Genomic DNA, 27,735 nt, shown 5'->3' with positions numbered 1-27,735 from the left:
GCCTTGAGTTCCTATGAGGTAGAAAGGAAGCTAATAAAGGGTTTGAATGAATGAATGAATGAATGAATGAATGAATGAATGAATGAATGAATGAATGAATGAATGAATGAATTAATAGTATGCAAGGATGTTTGTGTATTGCCTTATGGAAGTTCCTGCTCCACTCCTTCTCATATGATTATCTCACCATCCATGGACTTTTTTGTTCATCCACTGTGGCAGTTCAGAAGCCCAGCAGAAGATAAACTAGAATAACAGAAGAATAATAGACACTGTAAAATACAAATAATGACTAATTCTATTGTGTGCACAAAGTACTACATAGATCACCTTATACCAAATTGCGAGGGGGGTGGGGAAACTATGGATACTGAAATCCACTGCTTAGGACTATGTACAATTGCTTAATAGTATAACAATTCAAGAACAGATTGCAAACATCCACATACAATGAGACAAAATAAAGCGCCCTATGCATTTTGACAAACAGCCTTCATCAGTCGTTTCCACCATAAGCATAACTAGTACCATCACATCCTGCTCTCACAGTGACCAAATTAAAAACTTTACACACGGAATATGTTAGGAATTCATTATAAGGAAACATCAGGCTTCTATAATATCATTCAAATCTGTGTATCACTAAAATAAAACTGTTTCAAATACCAAAAAAAAATCATCCAAACGACACAAATAAATACATTTTTATAAAAAAATGTAAAACCGCATATCCCATCTCACCTGGGCTCATTCCGCACATGCAGAATAATGTACTTTCAAACTGTTTTCAGTGCTCTTTGAAGCTGTGCGGAATGGCAAAATCTACTTGCAAACAGTTGTGAAAGTGGTTTGAAAACACATTATTTTGCGTGTGCGGAAGGGGCCCTGGTCAAAATAACAATTCCAGTAATCACTCATGAGTGTGCCACCAAACTGATATCAAATTGCTGAAATATATCACACATTCAACAAGATAAGTACATGCAATAGGCCCCAAATTCTTTTCTTGAAGTGTTTTAATATTAAATCATCTGTAGACTGCTTTGTGTACACAACTGAAGGGGTCGTTATTTGTACATTGCAATATATATTGTCCTTCTGTTTTCTCAGTGTTTGGTTTCTCCTTTCTTTGGTTGGGTCTTTTTCCCTGGCAAAGCCCAGAGCAGGTCAGCATTTCCCCCTTCTGGCAAGTCGATGTAGTAGCACAGAGTCCATTTCCTAGGTCTGTGTGGTCTCCAGACCTCCACCTTAACATTCAGACCATTTATGCATGCAGGGTTTTCCTCACAACTGTGTGCTTCGAAGGGGTTTTTTTTGGTGTGCTTGACTGTTTCAACAGGTTTCTCCCATTGCGAAGCGTCAACAGCCAATCCAATCCACCTTTTTGCCTGCCCTCTGCCCTGGGAGGAACTGCTGTTGTGTGTGTGTGGGAAAGCTGGGAGGAGTGAGGAAACTCAAAGAAAGCAACACATCCCAATTCCCTTTGCTTTCCCTGTAAAGGGGAAGGGGGATGCTCATTTTGCCATGTGTCAAAAATCACAGGGCTTCTCTGATCTGATTTTTCTCTGATCTGTGGCACAGTGAGTTCAGGAGGGGAGAAATGTGTGCACAACCAGGAATCTGGCCCAAAGGGAATGCACTCTCACTGTGGGGCAGACCACAAGGGCATAACAGGCCTCATCGCCTGTTTTGCGCAGTCTCAGCCCTACCCTGCATAGCATCAATAATGCACAGCAGTGCCCTCCCACCATTCTGTATCATTTTTTTTGAACGGCTGCCCTGCTCAGCAGGCAAGTCAGGCTGAGACAGACGGATTTCTCAAATCTAACTGGAAACCGAGTGCGCATTATTCTAGCATTTTTTCCCTCATACTTGTTCCTGCACTTTGTATTCAAACCTTGCCTTGAATCTCAAAGCCTCGTTATTGGCAGCCAAGTCTGAATGGACACTGGTGCCTCCCCCTAAGGAACTATGCACCATGTTTTTCTTTTCTAAGTCAGACCAAAAAGTAGCAGATAACTGTCTGGTACGACACCAACCTCAGCAGTCAGCCTGTACCCGTGGTAACACTCCAGATGTTATGGACTACAATTCCCATCTGCCCCTGCCAGCCAATTGGCCATGCTGGCAGGGGCAGATGGGAATTATAGTCCACAACATCTGGAGTGCCAAAGGTTCACCACCACTGGCCTATACTCTCTCATGCCATGGTAAGGGACAGTCCCTTTTAGGAATGTTGCCTCTAGTTACCAGCTGACATTGAGCTCTTATTTATGTTTACAAAATTTGTATCTTGCCCATCTGCCCTCACAAGGGCTACCAAAGCAGTTATACCATTTCAAGCACAATCCAACCACATTTTTAAAAAACCATTAGAACCGTCCCTGATGCCACATAATTAAAACAATCTAAAAAGCAGTTAAAATACGTGTGAAACATTAACACAGCAATTAGAGGTTAAGGGGGAAGAATCATTGAGGGAATGTCAAACAAACAAACAAACAAAAAATGTCTTTACCTGCTGGTGGAAGATGGCAAAAGAAGAGGGCAGGTGACTCGCGCTAGGAAGAGGGTTTTCAGAGCGGTGGTGCCATGGCCAGAAATTCTGACCCCCGGGTCACCACCCACCTGATCTCAGAAGTCTGGCAGGGCCCCCAAAGATAACTGTAGTGGTCAGCTGTGTTCATATGGGAATAAGCAGTCCTTCAGGTATGCTGGTCCCGAACAGTTTAGGGCAGGGGTTTCCATCCCTTTTGAGCCTGCAGGCCCATTTGGAACTCTGACACAGTGTGCTGGGGGCTGCAACAAAATGGCTGCCACAGAAGGAAGAGCCAGCCCCAAAATAATTGCCACAGCTTAACTTCAGTAACAGTGCTGGGCTGACAGTTGCTGCCGATGCATAAGAACATAAGAACTAGCCTGCTGGATCAGACCAGAGTCCATCTAATCCAGCACTCTGCTACTCGCAGTGGCCCACCAGGTGCCTTTGGGAGCTCACATGCAGGAGGTGAAAGCAATGGCCTGCTGCTGCTCCTGAGCACCTGGTCTGCTAAGGCATTTGCAATCTGAGATCAAGGAGGATCAAGATTGGTAGCCATAGATCGACTTCTTTTCCATAAATCTGTCCAAGCCCTTTTTAAAGCTATCCAGGTTAGTGGCCATCACCACCTCCTGTGGCAGCATATTCCAAACACCAATCACACGTTGCGTGAAGAAGTGTTTCCTTTTATTAGTCCTAATTCTTCCCCCCAGCATTTTCAATGGATGCCCCCTGGTTCTAGTATTGTGAGAAAGAGAGAAAAATTTCTCCCTGTCAACATTTTCTACCCCAGGCATAATTTTCTAGACTTCAATCATATCCCCCCTCAGACGTCTCATCTCCAAACTAAAGAGTCCCAAACGCTGCAGCCTCTCCTCATAAGGAAGGTGCTCCAGTCCCTCAATCATTCTTGTTGCAATGTTCTAAAAAAATCTGCACAGCCAATCACATCTCCAATAGCCAATCAGAAGCCTTGCTGGGCAGAAGCCCTATCTGGCCCCATTTGCTCCCTAAAAAACACTCAGCGGGCACCAGAAAAAGGTGTCGGGCAGATGTCGTGGCATCCGCAGGCACCACATTGAAGACCTCAGGTACAGGGCTTTGAAGGTCAAGACCAGCACCAGACTGGAGTGATATGCTCTCCTACAATACCTCACCTTAATCACCTGGCTAGATGAAGAATCTGTCAGTTATCTGCAGGTCCAGAGATCTGCACTCATCACAATATGAGTCTTAAGTCCAATCTCTGTTATTCAAGCAATGATGATTAGAAGTAGCCAGTTCATCAACTATTTCTAAAGAGGAACAATATCAAGGATGGGATGGGATTTCTAAGCAGTGTGTCAGGTGCATGATCTATTAGGTGTTTGCCCCTTCACAAGCAGCAAAAGCACAATGTTGCCTTTCTGGAACGGCACCTTGCTGGTTGCCTGCATGCTTTCTGCTTTCTAGGAAATGGATGCAAACTGTGGTTTGCTGTTATCTGTGACCTGGTGTTTTTTAAGCAGACAGGAGAATCCACCCAGTAACAAACAAGCATAATGCAGCCCTACTCCAAAAAGATATCATTCACTAAAAGGTTTATAATAATTTTATTGAGCTTGCCACCACTAAAATACAGGTAATGGTTTTCCATTTTTCAAAATGGGGAACTGAGGCTGAGAGCTAGCTTAAGACCGTAACAGAAGGTTACAGCACAGGGATCGGAACCCAGCTCTCTAATGCTCTGACCCCACAGGTTCTCCAAGGGTTATGCTATTTGGAAGTGGGAACTGGAAAAGAGGCCTCAGATTTTGATTCAGTTGCTTAGCATTTTTCCATCTTCTTTTGTTACGCTTGTGCAGTGTGCTTTGATAGCTTTATCAGGCAAATATTTGGCTTGTTAAACCCCGTTCAAGGGTTTTGATGAATGAAGTGTTCAGCCCTTCCTTCTTTGTAATATTACACTGCCCTCTTGTGGGCATACATGATAGCTTGCACTTGGTTGCATCAGCAAATGGGACAAAATCATCTGCTGTCTTTTTGGCTCACAGAATAAAATTCCATTGAACTCAGGGGAATTCTCGAAATTATACTGGTGAGAAAGGCAGAAAAATACATTTTCCTTTGCAAAGAATGCTTCTTGTTCTCGAATCTATTTCTCAAGTGCAAAGTAGAACAGAAGATACAATGTGCGCGTTTGTGATTTTGGGTGTAAACATTTATATATCCCTCACAAACTTGATTTTTGAGGCAGCCGTTTCCTGTTTTATTACTTTCCTTGTTTTGATGATTACTCTGTTCCCCATGTACTAAATTTTGGAACAACAGTGTTATGCGGTCTCTCGAATTTCACCTCAGCCTCGAAAAAGTCTTTGCCCATCAATGCCAGTAGTTAAATGACCGGCAATTTCGTATTCTCTCAGCTGCAAAATAATATTTAACTATGTATTGTTGAAGGCTAATGTCGAATATTATGTTGGAGTTTCAAGTGGTTTAGTAGCATTTTCCTGATATCAGCCTGCATCTGTGATCCTCTGAAGATGCCAGCCACAGATGCAGGCTTAAATGTCAGGGAGAGAATGCTGTTAGAACACGGCCATACAGCCCGAAACCACACACAGTAACTCCAAATATTTAACTATGTATTGTTAGAGAGCTTTCGGCGGAATCACTTAGGTGCTGTGTGGTTTCGGGCTGTATGGCGTGTTCTAGCAGCATTCTCTCCTGACATTTGTACCATCTGTGATCCTCTGAAGATGCCAGCCACGAATGCAGAAGCTGGCGTCAGGAAAATCTGCAATACAACTGAAATACCCAACACCCAAATATTTAACTATTCTGTTGGAAGTAATGCATGAGCAAGTGTTTGCAACTGTGGCATTCTCACATCATCCAAGTGTCAGATCAGTAGGCTTTAAAGTAAACACCAAACGAGATTGTGCAAAAGGTAAGTGTCAGAACTGAGCCTGCCAGTACCCAAATGGCAGGTAGGCAGGGGGAGGCGGTTTACCATCCTTTGATATGGGGCGAAAGTCTGGCGTCTTCCCCTTGGCACTCCGGGGCATCCTGGACACAGATCTTATCAAAGGAAGGTGTGAACTGTTCTCAGGCTTCCAGTGCTTTGTAGTAAATGCTTTGTAGTTTGTAGAGGGGAATAGGGGCGTTTGACTTTGTGGGAGGGGGCAACGGAATATAGGTAGGGGTTGCCTGGGAATCATCAGATCCCTCTTTCTAAGATGTTACCTACATTCTTCTGAAATAAAGGCTTTAGAACAAACTCTACAGTTCCCGTTGTTTCCACATCCGAGGTCTGCCAGTAAGCTAGTGAGTTCACTGAGGGTACTAAAAGCATCTTTTGGAATACCTAATGCATACATGTGAAACTTCGTTCTACTGAGTCAGACTACTTATCTATCAAGCTCTGTACTTACTGTCTGTTTCAGCTGGAAACAACTCTCCAGGGCAGCCATTCTCAACCAGGGTTCCCTGGTACCCTTGGGTGCCGTGAGCATGTCCCAGGGGTACCACAGCAACACTACCACCCCCCTCATTTTTGTGGTGTCTCCCACCGGCACCAGCAAGGACATGGAACCGGCCCATGGAGCAGGGCCTGCCACAAGGTCAGCAGCCACCCCCACCCCCAGTGCTACCCTTCACCCTGAGAGGGGAAGGTGGAGGGTGGTGGCAGGGGTACCGTGAGATATGAAGAGTGAGGTCAAGGGTACCCTGACCTCGAAAAGGTTGGGAAACACTGCTCCAGGGTCTGGGGTGAAGGCCTTCTATGTCACTACTTACCTGATTCATTTAACTGGGATTGAACCTGGGTCCTTCTGTGTGCAAGCCAAATGCCCTGCCACACAGCCTTGGCCCCTCCTCATTCAGAAGGAGTTCTGAGGGAGGAAAATGGAAAACTTTCTTGGCTATGGTTGTGAGGGAGGTTTTAGTGAGCCATCCCCAAGGCCAATGTCACTCAGCCCTGTGGTGTTCATTCTCCAGTGGTGAAAGAACATGCTTTTGACAAAGTTCTTCACTGTTCTTCAGTGACAGCAGCTTGAACAAACACCTTCTGTTGGTCTGCCCTACTGGGGGTTCTGTATCTTGGCCACATATGGTCCAGAACCCAGCTTTGACACTGGTGGATTCTGTACAGTAAGGTGACCAGATCGTCACCTTTGTAAACCGGGACGCGCGTGCGATGTATGCGTGTGGCAGGGCGAGTCAAGAGGGAGCACACTGCCTTCTGGGGCGCTCCCATTTCCCGCCCTGTCACAGGACGGGAAACGGGAGCGCCCCAGAAGGCCGTGCTCCTGCGGCCGTGTGCGCGGGAGGCTGCCACACTGCCTTGCGCCCCAGAAGGCAGTGCGGCAGTCTTCCAAAAATCGGGACACTTGAAAAAACCCACGGGACGTGGGACAAATTGTTTTAAGGCGGGACTGTCCCGCCAAAAACAGGACATCTGGTCAGCCTACTGAACAGGCCAATTATAACAGGTGTAGGATGTTATATAAACCGTTGGGGACAAGACTTCCCAATATGAGTTTGGCCTGTTTTATTCCCCTTAACCTGGGATTTTCAAAAATTGCTAAACCAGCGATCCCTGTGCACAATCCCAAGTTGGAGGCACTCCTGTACGAACACAACAGGCAGAAGACGCTTCATTTCCCTCCCTCCCTCCCCTTCCATCTGTTGACTTCAGGTTCTGTGCCATCCGTTGTCAGGGAGAATCCACCCGCCATTCTGTGCAGGTCACCCAGCATGTTGAGGGCAGACCCTCTGAGCACCCAACCATGCACGAAGTCCCCCAAGCATGTTTTCTCCCCGTGGCAGTGAGTATGCCTGATCTACAGCAAGACATTAATTACTGCCCAGCTGTTGCAGGGAAATCCCTTTTTCTTTTTAAAAAACACAGGTGCAGCCGATTTGATTATGGAATAATCAGCATGGCTGCAGGGGTTCATTTCCGTATGCCTGCGCAGCTACACATGTGTTGTGGGAATTTTTTTTAAAAAAGATAAGAGACTCCATGTGAAGACATGAAAGCAACCTGGATTGTTTCCATGGGCTCCAATTGGGTTCCTTTTTAATGACTGCAATCCAGAGATGGGATCCAGCAGGCTCTCACAGGTTCCCAAGAGTAGGTTACTAATTATTTGTGTGTGCCGAGAGGGGGTTACTAATTGGTGATTTTGCCACGTGATTTTTGCCTTAGTTACACCCTTCCTCTCAGCAGTAGCGCGCAAAACTTGAAGCAATCTAGTAGGAGGTGCACCGGTGCGCGTGGCAGCCTGCGCCTGCGTGCATTCGTTTCCCGCCCAAGGACCGGCGCAGTGGCTGCGTCCTTGCCACAGCCCCGCCCAGGAATGCCCCACCCCTGGAATGCCGGCCCTGCCCCTGTCATGCCCCGCCCAGCCCCATTGGCGCTATGCCACTGTGCTCACTTCATCCTTCCTTAACAACTTCATTTTGTAGCTGCTTTGATTGGTGGCTGTGTTTTAAGACTAGAGCATGCATACCAGTCACTATAGATATGTTGTTAAAAACAGTTTTTCTCCCTCTCAAGGTAAAGTTTAAAAGGCTACACAACCTCTTTCTCTCTGAGATACATTTTTATATTTTGCTCTCCTTGTGGCTGCGTTTTGACCCACTGAGGAAACTGGAGTGTCCAGCAGAGACATTTTTTACCTCAGAACTATTTTCAAAGAAGCAAAATATTCCCATATCAAATTATGCTGTTCCTCTGTTAAGAGAGACAGCCTCCATCTTTGAATGTGATTAAGCAACAGAATAATGTTTGAAGGTTGGCTGCTGAACTTTGGGAATGCTGTCCCATTCCGACAGCTCATCAAACTGAGTAAGTCTGGCATTTTCCATTTTAAAAAACCCATATAATTTAATAACTGTTGTGGTAAAATTGGGGCACAGCAGAGCAGTAATTGCTGTTCTCTCGGGCTACTATGGAGCATGATTGGGAAACAATTGGGAGGTATCCTTGAGAATTCTGGTGGGAGCTGATCAGACCCGAAATAACTTGGCCTACAGCCTCACATCCCATTATTCTCATCAAGCCCTGTGGAAGAGCCAGCAGTGTGGAGACGCTTTGTCCAGCTGCGAGCTGTTTTTCAAGTCTGCTGTTTTGAGTTTTAAAATGTTGTGCCAACTTATTGCTAGCTAGATGCTCCGAACTGCCTTGTTATTTGAGACTGTATGTTAAATGCAGCCCTTCCTCACCTCTGATGGTGACGGGTCTGTGAAACGCTGCTCTCTTTCCCTGCAAGACTTTGGTAGTAGCACAAAATCAGCAACCTTGCGTGATTCCTTATTCTGAAAAAGTGGTATCCTCAGGGGGAAAAAAAGGGGTTTCCTCAAGTACCAAATGTTCCTCAAGCATGGTAGATGTTGCTACCCACTGCTACTCTTGTAACACTTAGGTTGATTCCGCACTTGCTTTATCAACCTAAGTTCGAGCTGTGTTCGACCGAAGTGCTCCGCATAACCACTGGGATCGACGTGGTTTTGTACCAGCTTCGCCCCGTGTAACGGTCAAATTTCCAACTCCAGTTGGGAACTACTACTTTTTCAGGGAACCACAATCAAACTCAGCTCGATTCCAGTAAAGTGCGGAATCTCTGGTGTCAGGAGTCCCACATTCAGCCAATCACAGCTGAGTGTTTTGGGCATGCATACAGCTGGACAATCAAAAAACGCCACCTTCGTCCCTCCATTCCTGTGGCAGTTTTTTAAATAACATGTGTGGAGATAGACGGAACATGGCTGTAGAACAGTAGCAATTGGAACAGAGCGGCGAAGAGGCACAGGATGATTCCACCCTCCGAGCTGGGATCAAGCTGGTTGCAGTGGGGAACAACAATGGCTTTGACCTAGGTCAGTACCCTTCTCAGGGAACTGGGTCGAACCTATTTTACTCGTGTGCGGAATCGCCCTTAGATGTAATGTCTTGGATGCTTGTGGAGAATCATGAGGTCTGTAAATTAAGCGTATATCCTAAAATTATTCCCAGAATCTTTGTTACTACGCAAGGCAGGTAAGCAGGGGTCCTTTACCAACTGTCAATGAGAAATATTTTCCTGAAGATCACTGCTGTATGAGGCAAGCACCCCTAGTTGTACTTGTGGAATAGAAAGTTGTTAAGATGCTTTGAATTACACCTAGTAGATCTTCATGACTATGGCCTGGGGAAAGAAAAGGAAGCAGACTGAAGGAAACATGACAAACCAGCTTTGATGGAGATGGGAACTGGAGGTTGGCAGAAGGAGTAAGAAGTAGAGTTGCCAATTGAGAAACACCTGATGATTTTTTGGGGGGAGGGTGGAGCCTGTGGAGGGCAGGGTTTGAGAAGGAGATGGACTTAAGTGTGGCATGTTGCCATAGACTACATATTCCAATGTGGCCATTTTATTTAAACGAAATCACCTATGTTGCCTGGAAATCAGCTGAAATAGCAGAAGATTGCCCACCACCTGGAGTGTGGTAACCTTAGCAAGACTGGAGGAAGACATTTGGGTTATTGTATTGTCGAAGGCTTTCACGGCCGGATTCAACTGGTTCTGATATTTCCGGGTTGGTTAGAAACAGAATCTCAGGGATTTGTTCTCAATATATTAGCCAGCATCTAGGGCTGGCATCTTCAGAGGTGTATCACACAGAAAAGTCTGACACAGTGTGAAACAAACTTTTCTCTGTGATACACCTCTGAAGATGCCAGCCACAGATGCAGGCGAAACGTTAGGAACAAAATCCACCAGACCATGGCCACGCAGCCTGGAAAACCCACCAGAACCGTTTGGGTTATTGGTTGTTGCTGTGGGGAAAGCTCCCTTTCTGTGGAGAGTTTGATTCTGGGCTTGTTTCCAAAAGCTAAACTTTCATGAGGCAGTGTTCAAATTTTATCTTTGGATAAAATTTTATCTTTGGATAAAATTTGGATTTTATCTTAATACGTTAATATGGTTCTACTAAGGCTGCCAACTCCAGGTTAGGGAATACCTGGAGATTTTTGGAGGTGGGGCTGAGGAGGGCGGGATTTGGGGCATGGAGAGTCTTCAGTGGGATATCATGCCATAGGGTCCACCCTCTGAAGCACAGGTGTCAAACTCGCGGCCCTTCAGATGTTATGGACTACAGTTCCCATCATGCATGATGCTGGCAGGGGATGATGGGAACTGTAGTCCATAACATCTGGAGGGCCGCGAGTTTGACACCTATGCTCTGAAGTGATCATTTTCTCCAGGTGAACTCATCTTTCTCACCTGGAGATCAGCTGTAATTCCAGATTTCCAGCTACTACTTAACTACACAAACAGATCATGTCTTCCTAGATGTACTCTTGACTACAGGACTCTCCTTCCACATCTTCATTTTTTTCTCACTGCGAAAACAATAATGAAAGAAACAATTTGTTTTTTTAAAAAGTTGTTTGTAATGTTTTTCTTTTTAATTTCTGACATTTTCTACTGAGACTAATGAGTAGGAACAGCACACTGGAAAAGCAAGATAGTCTTCTGAAGAGTCAGTGAAGAATATAGCTTTATCCGCTTGATGGGAAAAGAGAGACGAATGTCTGCCAAAGGAAACTCAAAATGGAGGAGGCTGAGGTGGAACAGATTTTCCTTAGCTGCCGTTTGTGACACTCCCAGTATATGAGATCAGTATGTATGATGGACGAGAAAAAGAACAGGGAACAAAGTCAATGGCGTAGGAGGTTAAGAGCTCGTGTATCTAATCTGGAGGAACCGGGTTTGATTCCCAGCTCTGCCGCCTGAGCTGTGGAGGCTTATCTGGGGAATTCAGATTAGCCTGTGCACTCCCACACACGCCAGCTGGGTGACCTTGGGCTAGTCACAGCTTCTCGCAGCTCTCTCAACCCCACCCACCTCACAGGGTGTTTGTTGTGAGGGGGGAAGGGCAAGGAGATTGTAAACCCCTTTGAGTCTCCTGCAGGAGAGAAAGGGGGGATATAAATCCAAACTCTTCTTCTTCTTTTGGGTCTTAACCTGGATATCCAAGACATCCTTCAGGTAGTGAAGGCTATTAATGTTTAAAGAAATAGTGAACATGGTACTGACGCACCTACTTTACTTCAACCTCTGTGTGTGTTTCGAAAGGGCAACCAGGTAGAAAGCTGACCATCATTTCCTCATGATAGAGTGCTGCCATCAAAATCTGGAAAAAAAACTGAATTCTGATGCTGGGTCATAGAGTCTCCTCTTCTCTCAGAGGAGAAACCTGGAGGTCACCCTGAACTCCACAAAGGGTCTTGAACAACCTCACACGTTCTGGGCTTTATGGAATCAAACTGACATGTATTGCTGCACCAGGATTCATCTTGGGCAAAACCAGGGCTGTAGAAATAATCTAAATTACTTTCTAGTTTCAGTCAAGAGGCAGGAATGGCCCTATCACATTTAAGAGTTTTTTTGGGGGGAAGTAGTTCATATATCAAGCAATATACTTAATGTATCAGTTACTAAGGGGATTAAGAGGTTGCAGAAAATTTCCTATAAAGGAAGGCCAGAGAGTCTGGTACTTTTCAGACTAGGAAAAAGACAGCTAAGGGGAGACAGCTCCACTTATATTATTGTACACCAGCGATGAGGAGAATCTCTTTGCTTCTAGTAGTTGGGAAACACTCTTTTTAAACAGCTATCATACTTTTCTTCATTTATACCTACTCATACGACATTACTCTTTTCAGCAATTAGGCAGCCAGCAGGATTAGTCCAATGCATGTTGGCCTTCACAAGAGGCACAGAAATTTACAATTGCTTAGAAATATGGAGTAGCAATAGGCCTGGTTGGGTCTGATTTTTGTATGTGCAGCATGAGAACTATCATATTTAAACAGTGTAAGAAAAGAGTGGTTGTTGTTGTAATGGCTCACCCCCACTGAGTAGCCTACTCTGGAGTAGCAAGACAGAGTTTGATGGGTCATTTTTGAAGTCTAGTAGTATTTCTTTCTGACCCTGACAACGTTACCTGGGATATGTAATAATGTGGAGAAAAACAGTGGGCCCTTCATTGAAACAGCCACTTCAAAAATTATTTTTCCCTTCTCAGTTGGATATCCTGCAGGCATTAAGATGACTGCTTGGGTTTTGATGGCAGATGTTCTTCTGTAAAGTGCCTTTAGCGTAGCTCCAAATCAGCTATACAAAATCGGAGGGAAAAGGTCATAGGAGAACGTCTGCTTTTCTAGACTAAGATTCCTTTCTCTCGATCTTGCACCTTCAGTATTCTTCTCTGACCTAGAACATTTTGAATGACGCGGGCCACAAAAGTTGCTTAGGCCACGACGTTCCTTCGGCTTTGCCACCCCTTTCTGCAAGGATCGTCAGCATTTCTTCCGCGTCTTTACAACTCTGCTGTAATACCTGACCGGAATCCCAGAGGAGCCAATGAGATAAACATCGAACAAGTAGACAGTTCCCGCTTCAAGCCCCCTGATGGTTTCCGTAGTCACTGCTCGTCGGAGATTGAGCTCATGGAAGTATTTACACACCACTTTGTCGTTTTTGTGCCTAGATTCGGGGCCCAGGCACCTGTCTGCATTCCTTGTTTCCATCCAAACCTGGTCCTCCTCGATCTGTCTCTTGTACACACAATATTTGCTCATTTGCTGTGTTCCCAGCCAGGCGATAGTGACAGAGTCACAGGTCCGCAGTTTGCTAAAGGACTTGATTTTTAAGCTTTCTGGGAGATCTGGGAAGAAAGGCTTGTGGAAGAGAGAGGAAACCTGGACTTTCAGAGAGGCATTCGAAGGTTCGGTGGACCCCAGGTTAATTAAATATATATCCCCCAACCTTCCCTTCAGTATAAAATGTCTCAATCCAGCAAATCTCTCTGACATCAGCAACTTCCCGTTCCTGGATATTTCAACGTGAACTTGGCCAGTGCAAGACTGAAAGGCAAATTGGACCTCCTTGTACCTGGTCCGGTACTGAAAACTGTACAGTTTTTGTTTTCGGCCGTCCAGGATGAGATGAATCACTTTCCCATCTTTCAGTTCAGTAACTTTGGGCTCTGGCTCTTCAAGAGTCCTCGCAAAGGTACCAGTATAGGCTGCACTGGCATTGGTGAGGAAATTGACCACAAAAACATCAAAATAGTATTGGGTGTTGGGAGACAGGTTGGGGACTGTATAGGTATTCTTGGTGCCCACACATATCTGCCTCACCTCCCCACTGCTAGCTTTGCTGATGATGCTTAATTCACCGTTGGACAATATCATCACTTGTTGAGGGTTTGGGGCGTATGGGGATAGAGACAGTGCTAATGCTGGTGGCGATTTCATACCAGATGATCTTATAGCTGTCTCAGCTGCACATAGACTCTTGTAGTTGTGTTTTTCATTCATTAGGAGGCAGTACTGGATGTTTCCTTGATACTGCAGCGCGGTGGGACTGTGTTTCCAAGCTAGAGTAACTGTGGCATGGTCAACGCCCATGACGTCAATGCGTGGATCTGGTGAGAGTTCTGGATATAGGCGGTCAGAAGTTGTATCTGTTGTTAGATAGACTGTAATATGAGTGTCTCGTTCAGTTGATAGGAATTCAAGCATATAGACTGTGGAATAGTAAGACATCCCCATGTAGGTCTCCACAGAATTGCCTTTGTAGCTAAAAAGAGTAGATTCCAGTTTTTTGGTCTTCTGAAACTTCAGGGCATCCGGATTGTCATAACCACCTGTTAGTGAAGTAGAAACATGTAAATAAATAAATAAGTAAGTAAGTAAATAAGTAAATAAGTAAATAAGTAAGTAAGTAAGTAAATAAATAAAGGCATGCTCAAGGGAAGGAGGGAATTTGTTAAGTTATAAGTAATGGGTTGGTTCCCACAGATCTGTTCTGTTCTGCTAAGTGCTGGCATCTTCCTCGGTATGACAGGAGGGCCCATTCAGCCAGAGAAAGATGCTATTATTATTGGAACAGATTCATGGGATTCAACCCTACCGATGGCTAACTTGTGGCTTGCATGGTACAAATGGTTTAGAGGCAGTGGGAGTTTATGGAACGGAAACATGCATGACACCACGCCTTTCTAGGAATTACCAGAAACACTACGGTAAAACCATAGAGTTTCTGGGTGATTCCTAGTGAGGTCTGACATCCACTCTAGGAATCACCTAGGAGTTCTGGCATTTCTTAGAGAGATGTGATGTCATTGCCAGGTATCCCCAGAAATGACTTTATGCTGCTGTTGATGGGGGAAAAAAATTCCTTTCACATCCTGGGGCCTGGAAATCTCCCATCACCAGCAGGCACAATTAACACCCTCGCCACCACAAATGCAGATGGTTGATAGCATTGCCAGTGTGGTGTGGAGGTTAAGAATGTCAGACTAGTATATGGGAGACCCAGGCAGGCTGAGATCTCCACTCATAACATGGAGGTCCTCTTGGTGACCTTGGCCCAGTCATACTTTCTCAGTCTAACCTAACTCACAGAGTTGTTGTGAAGATAAAGAAGAAGAGGATAAAAGGCAAGAAGAGAGGATGAAGGAGGAAAGAAGAAAGATATAAGCTGCTTTGGGTCCCGCTGGGAACAGAGGAGGTGTAAAAGAATTCAATAAATAAATAGATTGCATCTACAAGTTCAACAGAAATCAAGTTAACTCTAGAAACCTACAGGGATTCTTCTGGCCTGATGAAGCTGCCAACTGTGGCCTGACTTCTCTGTTTTGGCAAAATTGCTCAGTATAGCTTGAGGACTTGACCTCCACATGACGTAACTGTCTTAGGGTCTTTTTAACAAAACTCAGAGACTCTGAAAATTAATGAAACTTGGCTACCAGTAATTAAAAACACCACAATCAAAGGCCAAAGGCATGCTAGGTTCATGGACAATGGACTCCACCCAGACTCAGGGTTTGCATTCACTAAGACTGTTGCTGCTGCAGGGAATGCAATCACCCCCTGGACCGAAAAATCCCACCCAAAATACAATACTATCAACCACACCTTTGCATAGCAAGTTCCACCCAAACACTTACTGATTGGTTCCCCACCCTGGGACATAGACATATATACCCCACTAAAACACTCCCTTCTCACTGGACACAGTGTGTCAAAGACTTCCCTCTGTGATACACCTCTGAAGATGCCAGCCACAGATGCAGGCGAAGCGTTAGGAACAAGATCAGGAGCTGGACTCATGATCTGTCCCGCTTTGGCGGACAGTCCTCCGCTTCAACACTTGTCTCCATCGTCTTCAAGAGCTAGGGTTATTAATTGTCCTATACTTTTAGGCTGCCACACTGCCTTCTGGGGCACAAGGCAGTGTGGCAGCCTCCCAAAAATCGGGACAATTGAAATAAACCGCGGGACGCGGGACAAACTGTCCGCGGGGGGGAGCGGCCCGGGAGCTGAAGGCGCCTCTGTCCATTGGGGCTTTTGCTATTCGCAGGCATTGCCAGCAGCGCTGCCGCAGGAGAGCACAGTAGCTTCTGGGCTTGCCGTTTCCCGCCCTGTGACAGCCTACCCCCCTCCCGCTTATCCCCCCGCTTGCAGCTTACCCCCCTGTCCTGGTTCTCAAAGGTGACCATCTGGTCATCTTAAAAAAGATCTACCAGACAGCCTGGAAAACCCACTACAACCAGTTGAATCCGGCCATGAAAGCCTTTTACAACGTACCACACGCAGTTCTCCTGTCCCAATTTTATTTCCACAATCAATATGTGAGGGAGGGTCAGGCTGAGAATGAGCATCTGGCCCAGGGTTATCTAGTGAGCTTCATGGCAGATCAGAGGTTTGAACCTGGATCTTCCCCATACAGATCTCACATTCCACACTCTATGCTGCCCTGACTATTTAACCCCAAGCGTTGCCATTAAAGTAATGTCCACACATATTACATATCGCTTTTTCACCATGCTCTTCAATGCGTCTCTTACCATGTGCTGCTTTTCCAAGGTAGCTCGGTGACATCTTATGAACCCGTATGCTCCACTCAATGGGGACATCACAAGGGGTCACTGTCACTGTGAAAGGGGCAGAAGTTCTGCCTTTCTCCAAAACAAAATAATACCTGGAAGTAGAGTATCAGATCGGTTAAGGCTCACTGTGGTCCTATAGCAAGGCATCAAGCATGTGTCACAGGAGACAGACAGAACTATCAAAAATGTAGCTGAAGGGAGGGGCAGGAAGAAGGCAGAAGGTAGGGGCAGGAAGAAGGAGAGAAGGATGCAGAGAAAAGCAAAGCTATTGGGGTTGCCAGGAGAAGGAAAAGAGGAAATAGTGTGGGGAGGGATAAACGGGAAGGGAAACTAGCCCCTGTCAGTTCTTGCAGGTTCCCCACCATGCAACTGGGCTTTTCTGGTTACCAGTACTGTGCAACAGGGCCCAGCCTGATGGCTAGTATCACATAACTGGCCTACAATTTTCCTGGATAGAGGCTGCCAGTTGAGGGAAGCCAGCAAACCTGAAGACAGTAAGCAGATAAAGGCAGGGTGGCTGGTGGGGGGAAAGGAGAGAAAGAAGCAGAAAAGAGGGACGTGCTATGGGGGATTTTAGGGAAGGGAAAGAGTGTGTATGTGTGGGGGATTAAATGTCCCTCACAAGTCCTTGTGGGTCCTCCACTTAGAAATGTCTGTTTTCTGAGTTCTTTATGAACGGCTCTTTGTATTTTGTACTCCTTCCTATTTATACGTTTTCACGTGATTAATAATTTTCAACAAAAGATGCAGACCTCAGTTTTAAAGATGTGTGCTCCTAAAATCTGAGTGCGTTTGAAAGTGAGACCATACAGTTTCCATCTCAGCCAGCAGAGACAAATGAGGATAGATGCAATATTCTACCCCCTCCCCCCGGTCAATTAGCCCAATTTTATTTCATTTTTGCTATGCTTGTTAGAGTTTTCCAACTCGCAGTCACTTCATGTGATGTATTATGTAACTTGATATAACAGGCTGTATGCTTTTCTCTGAAGGAAGCCATCTGGTTTACGCTCTGTGGCTGCTGTGCATCAATACACATCAGATTTTAAATGTTCATGCTATTAGTCAGTGTCCTGGAGATACCTGGACTAAGTTTTGCTTTGAGAGGGAAGCACTATTTTGCAGACGGGTAGCCATCTTCATAGATCTCCCAGTTCCGATGCACAGCACTGTTAATTGTAGAATCAATCGATGAAATATTATAGAGAGTTTAGTCGTGTCACTCTCTATTTGTATTCGTACAGCAATCGATTGAGAGCAAACACACATGGCCAAAACCCAGATCAGTTTCATGCGGGGATGTGAGCTTTGAAGGACTTCCTTTCCACTATTTGCAATCTTGCTCAGAGTTGAAAGAGAAGGGAGTGGAAGACCAAGGAAATGCAGGAATCCTTCCATGCTTGTGTTTGAATGCTTGCATGTGCACAACATGTCCATGTACCTTCTGTACCTTTACCTGTTGACTTGATGCTCAACAGTATTTCATCAGTAAGATTAAAATAGAGGACATCCAGTGCTGCAGTGGAACCAGCACAGTTATAAATTTCATCTGTTTTTTACTGAAAGTGACATTGGTCAAATCCCCACTACCGTCTTAGCCAGGTTTCAGAACACAAACTAACCAGGTTTGAGGGACGACCTCCCCGGTCGAATCCCCACTACCGTCTTAGCCAGGTTTCAGAACACAAACGACCTCAAACCTGGTTAGTTTGTGTTCTGAAACCTGGCTAAGATGGTAGTGGGGATTCGAGCATTAGTAGAGTCCCCCAGATCCTGGCCACTTTCCAAAGGACCCCCTTCTACCCAGGAAGAAAAGGTATGGCAAAGTCATTGAGTATAGCTGCAATGCATTATACATGCTGAAACTATCTCCACACTCTGTTGACTCTTGCCTTTTTATTCTGTAAGTGGAAGGACAGGGATTGATGGAGGTGAACTGCCCTGAAACACAACAAACTGGATCCAGTCTAAGGATCTCTCCAGGATACAGATTGTCCCATCTTTCCTGTCCCACAAGCAACCCTGTTCAACCCATGGGAAAGTTTATCCCCCAGGTTCTCAGGACCAATGCGGAGTTATAGCTGTGCAGGTCAGGAAGCAACCATGAACAGGGGAAGGGGGCAAACTGCAGGGGCTTAACAAGGCAAACTGTAGCCCTGGGCAAAACCTGAGTTGGATGCCCCCTCCCCACATGGGCGGCCACTCCACCACGACCAAAAATTTTTTTGCACCAGGACATTGGTGCCTGCAGGGGGTGCATTTTAGACATATCAGCACCAAAATTTCAGCGTATCATCAGGAGACTGTCCTTATGCTACCTCCCAAGTTTGGTGAGGTTTGGTTCAAGGAGTCCAAAGTTATGGACTCCCAAAGGGGGTGCCCCCATCCCCCATTGTTTCCAATGGGAGCTAATAGGAAATGGGGGCTACAGTTTTAAGGGTCCATAACTTTGGCACCCCTTGACCAAACTGAACCAAACATGGGGGTATCATCAGGGCAATCTCCTGATGAGTTTCTGAAAGTTTTGAGACTGTGCCTTCAGAAATGTGCCCCCCCAGCCTGCAACCCCATTGACAGCAAATTTCTGGGATGTTCCTGCAGGGGGCGCATTTTTGGATGTATCAGCACCAATATTTTAGGGTAACATCTGGAATCTGTCCTGATGGGACCCCCCAAGTTTGGTGCAGTTTGGTTTAGGGGGTCCAAAGTTATGGACCCTCAAAGGGGGTGCCCCATCCCCCATTCTTTGCTAAGGAGATGGGGGCTACCCTTTTGAGAGTCCATAACTTTGGACCCCCTGAACCAAACTGCACAAAACTTGGGGGGGGGGGGGGGGGGTGCCATCATGACAGTCTCCAGGTGTTACCCTGAAATTTTGGTGCTGATACTGGTAGGCTTTTTGCCTGCTTAACGCCTCCTTATTTTATGTCTTTTATTTAAAATATTTCTATGCCACCTTCCATCCAAATAGATTCCCTAAGGTGGCTAACATCAAACATTAAATCATCTCAATATTAAAGCATTTAAAATAAAGTATACATTCCCTAATTCAGTGAAAAACATTGCTAGCTGCTTTATCTCTGTAGCAATAAAACGCTTTAGCAATATGCAAACTGCCAATTAAAAATGGCAAAAAGCCTGTGAGAGGAGGCCGGGTGGGGGAGGGAGAGGGGGCGAGAGAAATGGTGGGAGTGAGAGGAATGAACTGGGAACTGCCCATGTGAAGGCTCGGTGTGATTACAAAGGTCTTTGCATCTGCAGCAGCAAAGCCCCTGAATCATAAAATTGCTCCTCCATGCAAATGACCTAAACTATCAATGAGCAAAGTCTTATGGTCACCTCTGCTATGAATTCATGGAACCCGTGGCGTACCAGGCCTAAATGGCACCTGGGGGCATGACCACCTCCCTTCGCCCCCCCTGGCTCACCGCACCCCACTTAAGGGAACCAGCAGGGAGACCGAGGGATGCCCCATGTCCCCATTAGCGATACGTTACTGCATGGAACTCACACTCTCTGAGCCATATCCTTTCACAAATTTGTAGGGACCATTGACTGCAATTTTTAAATCCTGCCCTATCTCCAAATAGCTGAGTTTGGCTGACAGAGTGCTCACTTCTAATTTGTCTAATCAGGGTCTAGGACCGTGGTGGCGAATCTTTGGCGCTCCAGATGTTATGGACTACAATTCCCATCCGCCCCTGCCAGCATGGTCAATTGTAGTCCATAACATCTGGAGCGCCAAAGGTTCGCCACCACTGGTCTAGGAAAACCAGGTTCGAATTCCCATTCTTCTATGGAAATGTGCTGGATGGCCTGATCTGGCCATCCTCTCTCAGCCCTCTCTCAATCTAAGCCACCTCACAAGGTTGTGGTGAGGATAAAATGAAGGAGAGAAGAATATTGTAGGCTGCTTCGGGTACTCCACTGGGAAGAAAGGCAGGATATAAATGGAGTAAACAAACAAACAAACAAACAAATAAGCAAACAAACAAACAAATAAATGCTAATGAATAGAAAAATGGCTGGACTGTGGACTACAGAAGTAAAGAAATAACTTAGGAGGTATTTTGTACCTCTTAGATATATCCTTCAAGAGGTGGATTGTGGTCTCCTTGCCATCGGCGAGAATAACCGTGTGATAGAAGTTGATGAGGCCACTCTTGAGTCTGTGTTGTAAACTGTTGGCTGTCTCCAGAGAATGAGAGAAGCACATGAACACGAGAAGCCAGAAGGGTGGGCAAGACTGGAGTCGAGACATCATCGTTGCTGCAGGTCAAGGAGATTAAACAGTAGTTCCTTAAATGTATTGCTCATTAGCAGGATCACAAAAGACAAAGACACCCATCAGAAGCTATTAGAGTTGAATGTCACATCTGCATCCCACCCCCACCCCCTCCATATTTGTTTCTCATCAGTAGGGAATCTACCTACGGCAGAGACCAGTCCTTTGAGGGAAACTTCCTGGTCCTGAGTGGTCCAAGCAAGATGTGAAAGATGGAAGGGAAAGTGGATGAACATCACTTGTGGTAATGGGACCTGAGAGGAAGCCATTTTGGACATGGATGATTGGGTCCTTGCTGCTCTTGGGTTCCTTGTTGGCAGCATGGCCTTCTCAGCCATGGCACCAAAACTCTGTCATTCTCTCCACAAGACGATTTGTCTGCCTCCTTCTGTTGCCATCTTATGCCAGTGAGTAAAGATTTTTTTTGCTTTCTTTGGCAGTGCCTCAGTGATCCTTCCTTCCTGACAATGTTTTAATTTGCTGTTTTATGTCTCTGTCAATATTATAACTCTGTTTTAATGATGTGTGCTTTGGAGAGGGTAATTCTAATAGTTTTAAAATGAGATTTTATCATCTATGGAGGCCCTGAGGGCAGAAAAGTAGGGAATAAATTTTGTAAACAACAACAGTAAGAATAGTAACAGGAATAGTAGTTAATAATTGTGTCCCAGACAACACCAGATAATGTACAGCTTCTTAGCACATTCAAATTGACTGATCCAAAAAACTGCATTTCAAGTTTCCAGCAACTGATAACAATGGGGGCTTTTCCAAGGCGAGACGTGGAAATGGTGTACTCCTTGTAAGAAATTTTAATTAGGCCCAGTAGGGTAGATAGGCAATGTAAGGTGCTGAGTTCATTAGTTTATTGTTACCCCTGCAGAAGAGCTGGAAGTGAATGCCATATTGTTGACAGAACATCCAGTGATCCTGTAAGATGGGGGGGGAGGGGTCAGAGGTTTATTGTTGGGGGTTATATTGATTAGCTAATGAGCTAAAGAATCTAGAGTTAGTTTAATCAGAGATCTAGTACTAGTAAATTGTGGGATATTAAAGGAGGGGCTGTAATAGCTGTTCTATCTTGAAGGAGCCAGTATGGCCCCAGGGATTCCAGAGATTTTGGTCAAGTGGATTATAGCAGTGGGAGAAGGCCATATGCAAGAAGGTGGTTGAGGTACAGTCAAGCACGACCTCCTTCTGAACTGGTTTGGAGCTTGGGGCTGGGTTGCCATCAATATGCAGATGACACCCTGCTTCTTCAAGTGATGGAGGGTCAGCCGGCCACTGCACTAGATGTTCTGGTACTGTTTTTGGAGGTTGTTGCAGGATGGTTGCATCAGAACAGGCTGAAACAGCAAAGATGGAGGTCCTGTGGCTGGGATGGCACCCACCAGAGCAGGGGTTCCAGCTGCCAGTTCTGAATGGTGAGACATTAACCCCTGCTTTCCTCAATCAAAAGCCTAGTTGTGACTGTGGAGTCCTCCTTATAGTGGTGAGCACCAAGGGGGCAAAGGGGTGCACGATGCACTGGGCGTGTGCTGGTGCGGGGGCGTTCCAGGGCACGGTGGGGGCGTTCCAGGGCAGGCAGGGGCATGGGAAGGGGCGCAGGGTGCACGTGTGCCCCGGGCACAGTTCCCCCGCGCTCCAGCCCTGCCTCTTTATCTGTGGAGGCCCAGCTCTTTTTTCATATCTGCCAGTCTAAGCAGTTGCTCCGCTATCTGTCCTGCACTGACCTTGCCACAGTGATCCATGCAACGGTCATCTCCAGGCAAGATTACTGCAACTCACTGTATGCTGGCCTGCCCTTGAGACTGCTCTGGAAACTGCAACTGGTCCAGAATGTGGTGGCAACAGTACTCACCGGGACTCCAGTGAGAAAGCCCATAAGAACCTACATGGGAACTATGACTTGAGTTTGGTGTCATCCCAGACCATTCCTATGTCAGGAAGGATTGAAACATCCTCCAATTAGTTGTAGTTCATCATTCTGTGTAAAAGGCTTTGGAGAAACCCTCTGAATTGAAAGGTGGGGTAGAAACCGAGTAAGTGGCAAAGGTAGGTATAGGAAAAAAGGGGGAAACAACTCCACCCCAGGTATGTCGGTAATTCTGTAAGGGTCCAGCTAGCTTGAATGCTTTATAAATCAAAATAGGCATTTAATAAGTGTACACATTATACAAAACAAAACTAAATAATTAAAAACAAAGGCTCTGGAAACCAGATCCCAACATATATTGTATGTGCAACAATGCCTCAGTTGTATATTGGGTGATTTATGTGCAATATATGTTGGGATGTGGTTTCCAGAACACTTGCTTTTAATTACTCATCTTTGTTTTGTGTAATGTGCAGACTTATTTAAATACCTATTTTGATTATAAAGCTTTGGAGTTAAGGAGCAAAGGGGCCATAAGACCCATAGGACAGTTGCTGCCCCACCCCTGCTTACAGCTGGGTCCACAATCACATTCCTGACAGCATCTTCAATCAAAATAACTCCATTTGGCTGAAGAGAAGAGCCACATAGTCGATCGTAGTCAGAATCCAGGGGAAATGTGTCGCCTTTGAAAGAGACGCATTTTCTGGAGGGAAGTTATGTGGATCCCCCATAGACCAAAGCAACAAAGACTGCACATCTGATGCGCCTGATGGTCCTCTGGAAAGATTGGCAGATTAAACGTTTTCCATGGAACAACAGAACAACCAGGACAAGAGCGGGAAGTTGCAAAACCGATCAAGAGGCAAAAACCGGTAGGCAGGGGGTGCTCTTAGAACAGTCGAAGAAGATGCCTCTTTAAGCCAGCCCATAACAACAAATAATAAGGCAACTGGCAAATCTGATTAACCACCAGTGACCAATGTCCATAAAATGGGGGTGTGGGGGGGGGGAATACAAGACGCAAAGAAACCTGGACTTTGCAGATAAGTTTTTAAAAAATCCGCAGAACAAATCGTAGCGCCTCATTATGAATGCTTTTATTTTAAGGGAAGAAAAACAAAAGGATTTGATCCATACTTCTGCCCTGAGCCTGGGTTTTGTATCATGGTACTCCATTAACAAATTTTAATCTGCACAAATGATTTTTCCTGATTGCATTTACATTTTCTCAAAAGATAGATCCTGTTCGGGACGTTGAAATGGGAGTGTTCTGTTGCCTTCATGTCCAAAATTGCTGGGAGACCATTGCATCCAAATAAATAAGTGGATAACAATACATCAGTTTAACTGAAAACTGTCTTGCCTACATTAAACCTCTTGCATTAATATTCTCACTGTATATTGAAATATTCTCTCTCTTGCAGTTTCTTCGCTGTGGCTTGATCTTATCAATACGACAGAAACGCTTGAACTTCTACACGGATATGAACATTGTTCTTTTTGTATACTTCCTGCGATTCCAAAAGTAAACAACAGCCCCATACAAAGCCCTCTTGCCAAGAAAGACAGATACAAAGGGCTTATCCTAAATAGAAATTGGATATTTCATATTTAAATAAACACTTAATACATACTAATGCTTATAAATATATTGAGGGTTTGGGGGAGAAGGAGGAGGCAATTCCTTACCTTTAGGCAGGGGGTACCTGGGCAACTTTCTTTCTATGCAGAAATCCAAATAAGACACACCAACCCGCGCTTTTTGAGACCTTTCTTGGCAGATGAAAATCGAAATCGGGAACCCTTTTAACAGGACTGGACTTATTTTTCCATATGTTTCAAGCAGGAGGCTTCTGTAAAAGGCTTGCAATCTTATAAGCAGAGAGAGAGAGAGAGGGAAGAAAATATTCTCCTTTTCCCCCCATTAAACCTGTACAAAACCAGATGGCCCTTAAGGGGAAAATTAGACAACTTTGTTATTTTCCCTCTGAGTGCGAGGTTTTAATCCTCATAGAAGGCATTAGGCAGACCGCTCGGCTGGAAAAGAACACCCTGCCCCACTGATAGCTGCTCAGAGAGTGGGTCTTTGACAGAAATGCAAAGGAGTGCCTGTGTGTGAGGTGGTGTGTGTGTGTGTGTGTGTGTGTGTTCATTTAACCCTTTTGTAGTATTCACCAGCCAAGAGTCTGGTTATCCATCGACACGTCCATTGAGGTAACCAGGATGTCCTAGTCCTGTTTCCATCCCGGTTATCCGTTATAACTGAAACCCAGCCAAGGTGCCGTGGATGAATCGGAAGACATTAATGAGATTTTTTAAAAACTGTTTTGTGACTCTACCAGGCCGGTCCTAACTTTTATGGATTACGCACGACAGACCATAATCTGGAAACAAAAGAGGTTCATCAAAAGTGTCACTGCATGATTCTGGGGCTGGCGGCAGGGGGGGGGGGGTTACTGAACGCCCACATGTAAACTGTGTAGCTGTAGGAACACTCAAGCAATTGTTCAATGGGCATTCCTTTTTACTGAAACTGCATTGATTGCACAAATTTACTGTTTTATTTCCGCGCACTTTCATATGCATGTTCAGTACTGGGGCAGATTCATCGGAAAGGGAATGTAACTCCCGGCACACCAATATAGGCTCACTCCGCACATGCAGAATAATGCACTTTCAATGCTGTGCGGAATGGCAAAATCCACTTGCAAACAGTTGTGAAAGTGGTTTGAAAACGCATTATTTTGCGTGTGCAGAAGGGGCCATAATTTCACATGAGGCGTGACAAGGCATGGGCACTAAAACGGCATTTCACCAATGCTGGGCAATCTTGGTTGTAAATGTTTGAGTGATTGAAGGACTGAAAGGACTTGAGGACTTAAAGAGGTTTTGAGAACTGACTCCTTTCTGAATTTTGTTGGAAGTCAGAAAGCACTGCAGCCTAAACCGTGCCTTACTGGCTATCATCTGCAGAGTAATCTAAACTATGGTGGCCTGGTGTCCCTGATCTCTGGCAGGGGATGGGCGGTGGAGGGGTAATGTTGCCAGATCCAGGTTGGGAATTGGGGATGGAGCCTGAGGAGGACAGGGACCTCAATAGGATACAGTGCAGAGGCATAGCTAGGGAAAATGGAGCCCAGTGCAAAATCTAAGTTTTGCTGCCCCCCCCCAAATGTTCTTGTGGGTTTTGTATTTTTAGTGTTTTTTCAGTTTTTAGCCTGCAGGGGGCACAGTTTTTAGGTTAACAGCAACAAGATTTCAGGGTATCTTTAGGAGACTCTCCTGATGATACCAGCCAGGTTTGGTGAAGTTTGGTTCAGGGGGTCCAAAGTTATTGACTCTGAAAGGTGTAGCCCCCATCTCCTATGAGCTCCCATTGGAAACAATGGGGGATGGGGTACCCCCTTTGGGAGTCCATAACTTTGGGAGTCCATAACCTGAACCAAACCTCACATAACTTGGGTGGTATTATCAGGAGAGTCCCCCCCAAAAGACTCCCTGTAATGTTGGTGCTGCTAGCCTAAAAATTGCGCCCCCTGCAGGCCAAAAACTGAAAAACACAAAAAATACAAAAAACAAACCTGAAATTTTTGCTGCCCCCAGGCGCGCGCCCGGTGCAACACGCACCCCCAGGCCCCCTTGTAGCTACGCCTCTGGTACAGTGCCACAGAGTCCACCCTCCAAATCAGCCATTTTCTTCAGGGCAACTGATCTCTGTAGTTTGGAGAAGACGTGTAATTCCAGGGAATCCTCAGGTTGCTCCTAACTGCTGACACATGGCATCTTCTTCTTAACTTGACATCCTTCATTCAAGATGAAACTGACAACTGATCTGGCTTGTGTCTGCCCTTACATTACATCTGTAATAGAGAACAAAATAACAAAAGGAGCAGCAGTGGCGTAGGAGGTTAAGAGCTCGTGTATCTAATCTGGAGGAACTGGGTTTGATTCCCCGCTCTGCTGCCTGAGCTGTGGAGGCTTATCTGGGGAATTCAGATTAGCCTGGACACTCCCACACACGCCAGCTGGGTGACCTTGGGCTAGTCACAGCTTCTTGGAGCTCTCTCAGCCCCACCTACCTCACAGGGTGTTTGTTGTGAGGGGGGAAGGGCAAGGAGATTGTAAGCCCCTTTGAGTCTCCTGCAGGAGAGAAAGGGGGGATATAAATCCAAACTCCTCCTCCTCCTCCTCCTCCTCTTCTTCTTCTTCTTCTTCTTCTTCTTCTTCTTCTTCTTCTTCTTCTTCTTCTTCTTCTTCTTCTTCTGAAAATGGAGGACAAGCGGGAGAAGAAAATGTCTGAAGGGGAGGGTTGTTCCTCCGAGTCACAGATGACATCCCACCACCATCAGGAATAATATGTTTTCAGCAGTAGCATGTGGAATAAATGCTCCTGAAGAGAGGGGGGAAGGGAATGTGAGGAACCCAAAATGACAAGGGGGATGGAGGTGCGTGGAATAATTTCACAGAAAATATTTCCAAGTCACAAAGTTTGACCACTGGAAAAATCTGTGGTAACCTGTACAGGCCACTGACTGGGACCAGGAGAGAGGATTCATCAACTACAGGGAGCCATCCCATGACGGAAAAAAATGGCAGCATAGTCTTTCATAGACTCATAGAGACCACAAATTGTACCAAATATGGACCTACACCTAGGCCTAAGACCAGGAAAGTGGGGTTTTAATTTCCAGCATCTACTTGCTAATGTCAGTTCTTCAAGTGGGCAAAAAAATTGAGGGAATGGGGAAGAAGCATGCTAGTGGCTGTATCATCCTGCCAGCCTCCCGACTGCTCACCACCAATGATACCATCAACCATTGAGTCTCAAATACCATCAAGCACTTGCTGTTATACATTTAAATTGTGCACCTCCCTCCTTCTGTTTATACCTTGCTCCCCCAACTCATCTCTATGGTGATTTAGACAATGGAGGAAATTGAGAGTGGGATTTATTATAGGCTGAATGGGATGTTATATTCACTGTCATCTGTGAATCTATTTTAGATTTCGACACTGCAGTTTCATTATAAGGTTATATTTCATGTAGTTTTAATTGTTTGTAAGCCACTGAGCCTGGCTGTAATCAGGGATGGGTTGGGTATA

The 27,735-nt window shown here is 45.5% G+C and overlaps 1 protein-coding gene across 3 annotated transcripts; it reads right to left on the bottom strand.

Moving 5' to 3' along the window:
* Positions 1-844: 844 nt before the first annotated feature.
* Positions 845-24,703, bottom strand: LOC125438619 (protein NDNF-like). Of its 3 annotated transcripts, XR_007245353.1 has the most exons (5): positions 24,322-24,703; positions 20,545-20,780; positions 16,427-16,560; positions 12,007-14,221; positions 845-885 (listed from the first exon to the last, which is right to left on the bottom strand). XR_007245353.1 is itself a non-coding variant. In XM_048507077.1 (4 exons), exons 2-4 carry the CDS (start codon positions 20,730-20,732, stop codon positions 12,870-12,872), a joined length of 1,674 nt encoding a protein of 557 aa, XP_048363034.1. In that variant the 5' UTR covers positions 20,733-20,780; positions 24,322-24,703; the 3' UTR covers positions 11,434-12,869. The 3 variants fall into 3 exon arrangements, 2 of the variants coding, with proteins under 2 accessions (XP_048363034.1, XP_048363035.1); XM_048507077.1 differs by lacking the exon at positions 845-885 and having other exon boundaries at positions 11,434-14,221; XM_048507078.1 differs by lacking the exon at positions 845-885 and having other exon boundaries at positions 11,434-14,221; positions 20,545-20,737.
* Positions 24,704-27,735: the final 3,032 nt, after the last annotated feature.

The sequence above is a fragment of the Sphaerodactylus townsendi genome, linkage group LG08, assembly GCF_021028975.2.
Source record: "Sphaerodactylus townsendi isolate TG3544 linkage group LG08, MPM_Stown_v2.3, whole genome shotgun sequence".
In the NCBI taxonomy this organism is placed as follows: Eukaryota; Metazoa; Chordata; class Lepidosauria; order Squamata; family Sphaerodactylidae; genus Sphaerodactylus; species Sphaerodactylus townsendi.
This window is presented reverse-complemented; position numbering and strand designations above follow the sequence as displayed.